The sequence below is a fragment of the Zingiber officinale genome, chromosome 8A (assembly GCF_018446385.1).
Source record: "Zingiber officinale cultivar Zhangliang chromosome 8A, Zo_v1.1, whole genome shotgun sequence".
In the NCBI taxonomy this organism is placed as follows: Eukaryota; Viridiplantae; Streptophyta; class Magnoliopsida; order Zingiberales; family Zingiberaceae; genus Zingiber; species Zingiber officinale.
The window spans coordinates 82,681,499-82,693,727 of NC_056000.1; the positions used below are offsets into that span (position 1 = coordinate 82,681,499).

At 41.0% G+C, this 12,229-nt stretch overlaps 1 protein-coding gene across 4 annotated transcripts in view; it reads right to left on the reverse strand.

Annotated features, from left to right (window-relative positions):
• Positions 1 to 662: 662 nt before the first annotated feature.
• The window catches only part of LOC122009746 (probable LRR receptor-like serine/threonine-protein kinase At1g05700), a 29,655-nt gene continuing 18,088 nt past the window's right edge, over positions 663 to 12,229 (reverse strand). For 2 of the 4 annotated variants that reach the window (XM_042566028.1, XM_042566029.1), the window contains exons 7-14: positions 3,815 to 3,883; positions 3,644 to 3,724; positions 3,391 to 3,554; positions 2,364 to 2,644; positions 2,147 to 2,273; positions 1,725 to 1,793; positions 1,459 to 1,654; positions 664 to 1,324 (exon numbers count right to left, since the gene is read on the reverse strand). In XM_042566028.1, the coding sequence (XP_042421962.1) occupies positions 889 to 1,324; positions 1,459 to 1,654; positions 1,725 to 1,793; positions 2,147 to 2,273; positions 2,364 to 2,644; positions 3,391 to 3,554; positions 3,644 to 3,724; positions 3,815 to 3,883 (1,423 nt within the window). In that variant the 3' untranslated portion in view covers positions 664 to 888. Of the gene's footprint in view, positions 1,325 to 1,458; positions 1,655 to 1,724; positions 1,794 to 2,146; positions 2,274 to 2,363; positions 2,645 to 3,390; positions 3,555 to 3,643; positions 3,725 to 3,814; positions 3,884 to 12,229 lie in introns of all 4 variants that reach the window. The other 2 variants (XM_042566026.1, XM_042566027.1) reach the window with 2 other exon arrangements.

The window sequence follows — 12,229 nt, forward strand, 5'->3', positions numbered from 1 at the left end:
ACGTGCGCCAGGTTTGGTTAGGTGTGGTCACGCGCGCATCACGTGACTATCCGCCACGTTTTGATATGGAACGGGCGGGCGTCAAAGTCTGTGCTTACCGTCAAGGGTTGGTGGAGGCCCGATCCGGTGTTACCGTCGAGTCAAAGTCTACGCTTTGGACCGATCGCAATACAGAGTGTGTCGTAAAATTATTATTATTATTATTAAAATAAAAATAATGTTGGGTGAAATTGAGGTTTTTTATTATTCGCCTCTAAAATGAGTTTTTTTTTCTTATATTGTGTAGGAAAAAAAATTTACCAACCCCGACATTTCCCCAAAATTTAAACCACCAACCACAAATTAAATTAATAAACAATATATTTCACCTAACCATCGAGAGGTGATCAGACAAAGCCACCAATAGATCGCGTTTAATTATTTAGTGGACCTACTTAGCCAACATAATCAATAGATTGACGTCGCAATCTAATTATATTGGTCCATGTCATGACCCTTCAACTATCGTGGTCGAGAGGTTGCCATGGACTCCTATTCCTAGTAATTTTAATAGATGGAAAATCAATTTTAGGTGGGCAAAACTAATGAGGAAAAATCTTTTTGGTGATGTCGCTTGCTAATTTTTTTTACAATATATATTTTTTCCTTCATATTTTGCTTATCAAAATGATCACATTGAATTTCATTTTCAGATAAAGGCATTATTGCTGTAATTCTGTGTACAAGTTACTGATAATAAATACTCAAATGTTTGTCGTACTAACTAACTTTCTATTTTACAGTTTACTGGACTAAATTTACAGTAGATTTGCTCCGTCGACCTACTTTAGGAGGGAGATGCCAAAACATGTCAATGGAGCTTGACACTAGGGGAAGAGAAGAAGCAAACTATCTTGTACTTGGCCCACTCATTTCGGGCGCAGAACTCGTGATTTCTGATGTGCCGCTTTGACTATCATCAAGAATTTCAGTGTAAGAACTCATGCTGGGTTCAGGTTCTCCGCGAGCAAGCTCCAGTTGTAGGCTCTCCTTCAACAGCATCGACACCACAGTCATGGTTGGCCTCTCATTGGCATCCATGGAAGTGCAATGCAATGCTAAATCAATGATCTTTTTGACAGAATAGATGTCGTATTGACGTTTCAATCTCAAATCAACAATATCAGCCACATTCCCTCGAGCAAGCCCCTGCCTCACCCACTGAAGGATGTGACCTGTTTCGGGAAACTTCAGCACGGCCGGAAGACCTGTGACTAGCTCCAGCAGAACAATTCCGAAACCATATACGTCACTCTTCTCGTTAAAACGGAATGTGTTGTGATACCTGAGAGAAACTGTTAGTTCAATGGCATGCTCATTGAACTTTAAATATGTATTGCTTGCATGTGTACTAGGGCAGCTTTAGTTTCTTTAGTTCAACCTAACTTACTAAACCTAGGCCAAGATTGAGAAACATACTCAGGATCAACATATCCAGGAGTTCCAGCAATAGCATGGGTAGATATGTGAGTCTGGGCATCGCTCAGGAAAGACTTGGATAGCCCAAAATCTGCAATCTTTGCCTCAAAGTTTTCAGACAAGAGGATGTTGCTAGTCTTCACATCTCGATGAATTATTGGCGGTTTACATGACTTGTGTAGATACTCTAATCCTGCTAAACCAATAGTTGATTATATTCTACACTTGTGGAATAAAAATATACAGTGATTGCTACTGTGAGAAACCTTGTGCTGCATCAATTGCAATACGAAGTCTCTCTCTCCAACTCAGATTTTTTTCACTGTATGCTTTTTCTGCAAGAAAGAGAATGAAAAGATTGATAATACAACAAAATGCTATGGAGGATTACATTACCAGCAACATCCAAGTCAAGTAAACAAGTTCAAAATCTGTTTGTCTAATACTATGTATGAATATTTCACTAGATTTAGATGACAGAATGGGTTGTTTGTGGAGAGCAACTCTCAGTCTCTCAGCATTGAATGATTGGAATTAACTTTTGGGGTGTTTAATTTTGATACCATGTTAGGTATTTGACTGGTATCATTATATTTGAAAATTTATGTATCTGAATGGCACATATATTGACTGTTTAAAATGAAATACATGCTAGTAAGACTCTAAAAGGCAGCATGATATACAATACCTGAGAGATGGTCTCTGAGACTTCCTTGAGCTGCATATTCAAAGACAAGTCCAAGGGAATACCCTTCATTACAGTAACCAATCAAGGACACCAAGTTTCTATGATGCACCCTCGATAAGAGTTGGGCCTAACAAAATTCAAAGAGAAGCCACAAATACTAGAAAACAATAACTTACTAATTTCTACTGTTGTTAGAGGTAGATTATGAATTGCCTACCTCAACCTGAAACTCCTTGATGGCGTGGGAATATGAAGACAGCTCGTCATTCTTCAGCTCTTCAGTAACACCTTCATCAATTGCAAGCAACCGCTTCTGCATCTTCACTGCAACTTCAGTGCCATCAGGCAAGCGACCATAGTAAACAGTGCCAAAGCCTCCTTTGCCAATTGCTCTCTCAAAATTGTTGGTGATCATCCTCAGATCTTGGTATGTGAAACGAGAATTGTCAGTGTGGAAGGAACTACCTCCAATCTGCTTCCATTTTTGTTGTGGTTTGGCTGATAAACCACAAGGTCAGCATCAAATAATTTAAAAAGCTAGGGGAATAATATTCTAACAATAAAATGGTAGATGAAACTGTTAGGGGATCATCACGACATATTCCCTCTATCAATTCATCTCATGCAAGTTGTCTTGTCTTGACACCCAGACCGCATTGTTTGTCAATATCAAGAAATCAGATCGAATATGAAGTTATTGGGAGCCTCTTCCAGTTGTGTTAAGGCGACACTGAAATGATCACTCAACCTGGGTTGCTTCTTGACTGTTGTTACTGAAGATTTACTAAGACGTTTGGGATATTCAAAATTATTTTAATAGACAAAGGTGTTTATACTGTGGTGTATTTGGGCATGTCAAAGATATCATGGATTCTCACTTAGTCATCCTTCTCATGCCACTCATGTTGAACAAACTGACATGACTCCCACAACTATGGTTCCTTAGTTCGATTGATTGTGTTCCGCTGCATTAATTCATACAAAAGAGTACTCTTGGCTCTTCAATTCCAAGTGGTTAGTTACCAAATACAAAAGTATTATAATTTCATTATTTTTTAGCATGCACACAACACGAGTATTAAATTTAAAAATGGTTAGAGTCAAAGTGATATATTTGGAAGCCTTTGAGTTTCTATTAAAAAAAACACTCCAACATAATTATGTTAAATGATGGGGTGTGCAAAGCATTAAATTAAACAAAACATAGTTATAATTGGTGAAAGATCAGCAATGAGTTAACTTACATGGTTGTCTTTTGCCTCTTCTTCTCCGCCATATGAAGAACACTGAGAGTAGAATGAGTACTACAACCACAGTTGCAGCCATGGAAACCACAAGAACCTGAGTTCTATTTGTATGCTTGCTACACTCACAGGCGCCTCCTGAGCTACATGGGTTGCCCTCTAGTCTGATGTGGCAATTGTTTAATTATAAGAGCAGTTATTAGATTATATGTTCATCAATTAGTTGAAAAAATTCTTGGAAGATGGATTGTACCTCAGCGACAGTAAGCCCTTTGCTTGTTTATGGCACAAGTCAGCTGGCATAGGACCATCAAGTTTGTTGGATGATAAATCTCTGCATACGAAAAGATAACAACATGGTTATCAGATACTTTAGTCAAAACTAAGTACTTGAGTTTCCCAAAGAGAAGGTATAAACACTTACAGACTTTGGAGTGAACTCAAGTTTGCAAGAAAATCAGGAAAAGTTCTCAAGTAATTGTTTGATAGGTCCCTGCCACAAAGAAGGAAAGCAATTTTCTTGTTTACAGATAATTAATTTACAAGAAAACAAGGGACTAGGACCAGAGAAGGCATTTTGTGATAAACCCATGAACAATTAAGTTAAGGTATGTGCTTCTTTGAAACTCAGCTCCTCCCTTGTACTATACATGGGTATGAACGTTCAACCTTTCAGCCATGTATAGTGACTTATGTTGGTGCAATTTGCACTAACGGTCTAACTCAAATTTTGATGAATGACAAATGAGTTAAGTTAGGTGTTTTTGTGATCTGATTACTTTACCAAGTGTGCAGGAATTAATGGTCTGAAGGACCGGACACCAGGCAGAAATCCAGCTAGGTCCGCAAGACCGGATAGTTGATGCAAAGTCCAGATAGGTCAACGGGCTGACAGAAAATCTAGAAGGAAGACCGATTGGGTCCGCGAGACCGAACAACCGACAGAAGTTTAGTTGGGTCTGCAGATCGGACAGCTGGCATGAAGACCTGATAGGTCAAGAGGCTAGTCATCCAACAACAAATTGATAAGTAAAGGTAAGTCACTGGAAGAGAGTGGCTAAGTGAGAACGCGTCTCAGTTGAGGAACAGTAGGCGTCGGTCCAAGTTAGGTCTATTTTGGATCCCTAATCTGAGACTTTGACTAGTTCCTGGTCCTAGGAGGACAAGATCTAATTACTACTTCTTATTATCACTGTGCTAACTTTGTTTTACAGTTAAATGTTTTAGATTTGGACTAACACAACTTGCAGGGCAAAAGGAGCAAAAAGCCTTAGAATGAACAATACCCGAAGGCGCCTTCAAGCATTGGAAGGCGCATTCGCACTGTTCATGGAAGGCGCCTTCAATGGCTTGAAAGCGCCTTCCAAGGGATAAATTTTGGATCCCGTTGCAGATAAGGCACAACGAAATCGGGATCAAATTTACCAAAAGCTCCTTCAATGGCTATGGAAGGCACCTTCCATGCCCTTTATAAGACAGTCTTGACCAAGCATCAAATAACAACTACTATACGAGCTACTACATGTCTATTTGAGGCGTCTATTTGAGGTTCCAACTGCTCCGACTTCTTGTTGTGACTCTACTGCGAAGTTGTTGTGCCCGACAACTACTCCGACGACTTCCGATAAAGGTCGGCAGATCGACACCGACACTCGTGCGCTCTCACTTCGATCCCTACATGTCAGTAACAAAGTCATTTTTTCTGTACTTAATTTCTATAAACGGAAAGTGTGGTCTGTTACAATTCTCCGATCTCTTTGTACTCGATCTCCTCTTCCGGAGGTACCGGAAGAGGTTTTTTAGTGGATTACCAATTGATAGGTCTTACAAAATGATGGAGGGATTGCGAGAGATGTCTTACATAGAATACAAGCAGGATGGGTGAAATGGAGAGGAGCGTCGGGTGTTTTATGTGACCGTAAAATACCTCTTAAACTTAAAGGTAAGTTCTATAAAACCGCAGTTAGACCTGCTATGTTATATGAAGCTAAATGTTGGGCTATGACTCGAACACATGAGCAAAAGATGAGAGTTGCAGAGATAAGGATGTTAAGGTGGATGTGTGGACATACGAAGATGGACAAAATAAGAAATGAAAGCATTAGAGAGAAAGTCGGAGTTGCATCTATTGAGGACAAACTCCGAGAGACACGTTTAAGATGGTACGGACATGTACTTAGATGACCAATAAATGCTCCGGTTAGGCGATGTGAAACTATGATAAATATGCATATCAAACGAGGAAAAGGAAGACCAAAAAAGACTTGGTTAACAACATTAAAACAAGATAAAATTTATTTAAATATAGATGATGATATAATAGGAGATAGAGCTCAATGGCGTAAAAGGATTCATACAGCCGACCCCACCTAGTGGGAAAAGACTTGGTTGTTGTTGTTGTACCAATTGATAGGTCTGCGGGACCTGAGTCTTAGAGTAGGAGTCAGGCTCCGAACCAAGTAAACCGCTTGTGTTCGTATTGTTTTTTATTTGTCTATTCTCTTATTCCGCTGCATTCATACTTTGATTTGAAATTGACAAGAACGAGATTTTCAAAACCACGTGATTCACCCCCCTCTCATGTGCGACTCGATCCAACAAGTGGTATCAGAGTAAGTTCTGCTCTAAATTGGTGCAACCACCAATCAAGTCGGGGGGAATTGCTTTATTTTCTTTTCGAATTTTAGTTTTTTTGTATTCAATTTGAATTGGTAGAACTTACGCTTTCAAATAACGATTTCTCGTTCAGTTCTTAACTCGAAGTTGGTGCAACACCACTCGAGTGTTAGTTAGAGCTCTAGAGCCAATCATTTGATGATTGTATGGACTCATTGTATCATATTCTTGTATATTAATAAAGGCATTTGTTTGGTTATTATACTTATTTGTATTAGTGCCAAATAGACTAAGTATAATAGCGTCCTTGAGTAGAAGGTTCATACCTATATCAATCGATTAGTTGAATCGATAGTGAGATGATATAGGGAACACTACTCTAAATCATTCCTAGTCGGTATTAACATTGGGAGACGATGTGTCTGATAAGACTAGCGTGTGAGTCATCTCGATGACTTGATCTCCTGATCGTGGATATAGAGATATCGAGATGACACGTGGGTGTCGTTAGAGAATATATCTTGAATGACACATGGAGAAAGTATCATGGATGGTTATATAGTATCGTATACTTTCTCGTATGGTATTAGTATGACTATTAGTCCTTTGACTGAAGTCACCATGGATCCCTACATAAGGTGTTTGGTCAAACGTCACCGTAACTGGGTGGCTATAAAGGCGATTCTGGGTATATAACGAATTATGTAGAGGGATATGTGGTGATGTAGATGGGATCTATCTCTCCCGTATGATGGGAGCGACATTGATATTCTTGATAGAGTGAGACCCAAGTGCGTGGCATTGCCCAAATGAGTCGACATTGGATGTTGAGCTCGTTTGATCAGTGATCTACTTGGGTTCAAGATTTAGATTGATTAGAGGATGACACGATGTATGCCTCATATTGATCAATCTAGATGTAGGATAGAAGGACGATGTCACGTATATTGTGGTCGCGATTAGTAGTCACAAGGTGATGTCGGATCTCGACGTTCTTGTAACAGTAGTAATGATGTGTTGCTAGATCGCCCATTACTTATGCTCTAAATGGGTTTAGGGCATTCCAACGTTATGAGAACCTATAGGGTCACACACTTGGACGATTAGATGGAGATTAGGTTCGTATGATGAACCAAGAGAATTAGATTCATTTGATGAATCAATTGAATTAAGAGTAATCTAATTGGGCTTGAGGTTCGACTCGAGTTGATTCGTATGTTGATAGTGCAATTTAGATTTTGACTCATTGAATTAATTTAATTTAATGAATTAGATTCATTATATTAAGTTGACTCGAATCAAATGGTTAGATTAGATCAACCATGGTAGAGATTGGGTCAAGTTTGACTTGACTTGAGAAGGAAGACCAAAGGTCAATTTTGACTTGACCTTTTGCCACCTCATTGGTGAGTTGGCATTAGGTGGACCAATAATGATGTTCCACATCATCATGGGTGTCACCTCATGGAAGTTACAAAGCAATTTTCATAATAACTTCACATTAATTGCATTTAATGGGGAGTTACACAATGAAGAGTGGCCGGCCACTTTGTTTTGAATTGTGAATTCATTTTTCAATTCAAGTGGTGTAACTCCTTCTTCTTCCTTGGGTTCTCTCCTTGCTCTCCCTCCTCTTCCTTGCCGTGACCTATCAAGGTGCTAGCACACCTTTGTTTAGGTTTTCTCCATCAAGAATTGTTCGTGTGGATACTTCTAGAGGACCGACGCTTGACGGTCTAGAGATCCGGCAACTCCTTGGACGAGCGGGAACGCGAAAGGGCACGCTTCAAGGTATATTCTTAACACATAGATCTAGGAGTAGATCTAAAAGGTTTTTTTCAAATTCGTACTCGTATTTATTTTTGGTTTTCCTTGCACGGATCCGTTGGCCTTGGGTGATTCGGGGTTTCCGCGACGCGAAAAGCGATTTTCGCGGCCCGAAAAACCCAACAGTGGTATCAGAGCCACGTGCAAGGCTTGTACGAATTTGTTTTTGGTTTTATGAAAACTAAAAGTTTCTGTAATTTTCTGTAAAAATTGAGTTTTTAGAGTTTTTATCAGTAATTTTTCCGTAGAAGCGAAGCACAAGTGTCTCGGCACTTGTAGGCTTCGGCTACCGGAAAGTTTTTTAAGCGGCCGTTTTGCCCCAAATCCGTTTGGGACAGCGGGTCGGGTGCCATTAGATCGCAAAGGAGCAACTCACGATGGTTAGATCGTGGGTAGGACGTGCCCTAACCCCGAAGGAATTTGCTCATGATTGCACGAAATCGCTAAAGCACGCTCCAGCAGGAAGAATTTTCCGAAACGACAATGTCTCGGCCCAAATCCTTTTGGGACAGCGGGTTTAAGCTGTTGGATCGCAAAGGAACCCTCGCGATGGTTAGATCGCGGGTAAGGGCGCTGCCCCTGGCCCCGCAAGGGGATCCGTTCAGCGATTGCGCCCGAAAACGCTAAACGGGACCGCTGGGAAAATTTTACTCGTAAAATTATAAAAATTATTAAAATTATAGAAAATTATGAAAAATATATAATTTTGAATTATATATTAATTTTGTGATAGTCATGGCCCAAAATACCCAATAAGATTGGATTAAATGTGTTGTAATTCATAATACGACCTTCGTATGATTGTGTGTCTTGTATTTTTATTTTCCACGGCTGCGCGTCGTGCCTTTCTCTTATTCTGGTTGTAAATTAGATTTAGACTCGAATGTAACTCGAGTTTCAAATTGTAATGTACAAATTGGGGCGGTGGAGGGTCCACACGAGGCGGAATTCGAGGCGGGCACGAGCAACACAAGGTGGTCGAAGGGAGGAGCTTGGAGAGGCTGTTGACCCTAGGTTGACCATTCGATCTTCTCATTGGCTTGAGAAGATCGTAATAGAACCATGACTAAATCACAAATAGATTAATTAATTAATTGTTATGTATATGATGCGTGTTTAATAATTAATTAATTAATAAGTTATAACGATTAGATTAGATCTAAGTGTGCGCATGATGCACCCTTGCGATTAGATTAGATCTAAGTGGTGCCCAGATGCATCCTTCTCGATTAGATTAGATCTAGATCGAACCAACTCTAAATGCTTAACGTGCGTGATACCTATCACTACCTCGATCCATGTATTGTTGAATCCGCCAAAGGGCAATACATATTATCTTGGTAGGATACGGAGGGACGATCTTGGTCCCGCCTGTCAACGCGTGGGTGAATACAAACTCAATTAGATTGAGTATTCCTAGTTACTCGGTTGGATCGTCAACTATGGGCATTCTTCGATGGTTGGAAAGGTAGGACAGAATCACGTTTATATTAATTCTCGGGCGTATTAGCGAAGCTAACTCGAGTTTTAATATAAATGCGGTTTTATTCTATAAACAAGAGTTGCGTAGAGATGTAATTGGTAATGGTTACCTACCGATCATACTAAGCCTTGGGCGTATTAGCCGCTAACTCGAGGTTAGTATGATGTGGATCTTGTCCTGAAGAATTAGTATTCGGTGGGAGCATCGTTTAGTTAAAGGCTAATTAAATGATTTTAAAGAATATGATATTTATTTATGAAATTTTATATTGTAGATAACCATGACGTCGAACACGAATTCCTTCTCCTGCGATCCGTCCTTGAGAAGGACAAGCTCAGCGGAGCAATTTCTGGCTGGTACGGGAACTTGAGAATAGTTCTCACCGAAGGCGTAAGCATGCGTTGGGCAGGCCCGTTGGAGGCTCCTCACTGCCGATGCCCATGAGCCAGATGCTTCTGAAGCATCGAGGCAGCGTTAGATGTGTCATCTAATGCTCGCGACCGTGAACTCGAGCTTCAGAAGCAAGTTGAGGGCGTTCTGATATGGTTGAGCATCTTCGCCAACTATAGACCAGCGAGGCATGAGAGATTTGAGATCTAAAGGGCACTGTTTCAGTGGATGTCAGACGGGGCTTCTGTAGGTCCTTATGTACTCAAGATGATTGGATGCATAGAGAACCTACAGAGGGTGGGATTGGGCCACTGACTTGATCTTGCGGTCCTTGCGGATAGCTATAGTCGATTCGTTCTCGGCTATAACATGAATGAGATTGACAAACCGTATGTTATGAACTACTGAGATTAACCTTAAGAAGGTTAAGCCCGTTCGATGGTCCGAAGCACGAGGCGAGCGAGCCCAGTGAGGGAAAGTCCCAGACGAGGCGAAAGCGAGCTGAAGCCTAAGGAAGAGTCGCGAGGATGCTTACTTGCCGCTGCGGTCGGGGCAACCTTTGGAAGAGGAAGCTGAGGTATACTTGGAGGATCTTAAGAAGGAGTGAGACTTCCGGTATATATGTTATGAAGTCAATCTATCATTTCTACATCATGGGTATTAAATCTGGATGTGCTTCGCATTTATCATGATGCGGTGAGAAATATGAGCATTAGCGAAGGCGAGGTGGACCTACAGTAAGCGATGGAGCACGGGTTCTTGCTGTTGCTGTAGGAACTTATCACTATCTCGCCCTCTGGGCTTGTACTAGATTTAGATGATTGTTGTTATGTGCCTCTTTACTAAGAACATAGTTTCAGTTTCTTGTTTAGACAAGAAAGGATACTCTTTATAATAAAAGACAAATGTTGTTCCGTTTATTTAAAGATATGTTCTATTGTAGTGCACCACTAATAAGCGGACTCTATATTCTAGACCTTGAGAGCTCTATCTATAACATTAGTACCAGAGGTTGAGTCGAATGGCGTAGACGAACTTATCTCACACTCGCTTGGGTCGTATAAATGGCGTTTTTCCGACTCCGTAGGATGGTTTGCTAGACTCGTTTGATTTTGAATCGTATGAGATATCTGATCGTGCTACGAGGCAAGATGACGAGACTCCTTTAGTGGGCGCGTGAAAGCGGCGATTTGTTGGGACTCATACATGGTGATGTATGTGACCCTTTCGATGTCATTGCTAGAGGCGGTTATAGGTACTTCATCACATTTACTGACTTGAGTAGATATGGTTATGTGTGTTTGATGACACGTAAATCTGAATCCTTTGAAAGTTCAAAGAATTCAAGAATGATCTGAGAACCGACAGCAAGAGTATTAAGATACTTGATCAGAGGTGGTGAATACTTAAGCCGTGAGTTTCGTGACTACTTAGGCGAGTGTGGGATTTTATCTCGACTCACTCCTCTGGAACACCACGGTGGAATGGTGTATCAGAAAGGAGAATCGTACCTTATTAGATATAGTGCGATCTATGATGAGTCACAGATCTTCCGGCATATCGTGGGGATATGCTCTGAACACGGCAGCGTTCACAATTTCCAAGGCAGTGATAAAGACACCATATAAGATATGGTGGGGAGATGCCCGGTGTCTTTCGTGAGGATTTGGGGCATGAGACTTACGTCGACGTCAGTCTCGAGACAGTTAGGACCGAATCCGAAAGTCTTTATTCATTAGATATCCCAGGAAACTAAGGGATATTGCTTCTACGTTCGGTCGGTCTGTTGTGGCAAGGCGGGGGTCTTTCTAGAAAGGGACTTTGTTTACAGAAAGACTAGTGGGAGCACGTTCGATCTTGAAGAATTCAAGATGCGAACAATATTGATGCCTCGATGGAAATTGAGCTGGAACCATGAAGTGTTGTGGATGATGTTGTTCCGAGGTTGAGGAACAACAACCGATTCATGTAGGCATACCTCTTGGCAGTCGATAGGGTACATCGTCGGCTGAGATACTCATTTCTCTTGTCGACCGTGATGACATTGTGCTCATAGAGGATGAGCCTACCACTATCAGGAAGCTGACCAGATTCAGAAATGGCTAGAAGCCGTGAGATCAGAGATGGAATCCATATACACCAAGTATGGACTTTGGTTGATCCACTGAAGGAGTAAAACCCATAGGGTGCAGGTCTTTAAAGAAAGACTGGCGTGGATGGACTTATCTATAAGGGTGCTTGGTAGCTAAAGGTTTCAAGCAGTTCATGGTATTGACTATGATGAAACCTTTTCTCGAGCGATGTTTAAGTCCATTCGGATCGTACTGCTATCGACACCACGATTACGAGATCGGCGGATGGGCGTGAAACCACGTTTACGAATGGAAACATGCTGAGGATGTGTACGTGACACACTGAGGGTTTTGTAGATCCACGACATATTAGTAGAGCAAGCTGCGTAGGTCCATTATGGACTAAAGCGAGCTTCTCGGCTGGAATCTTGATTCGATGATGCGATCAAGC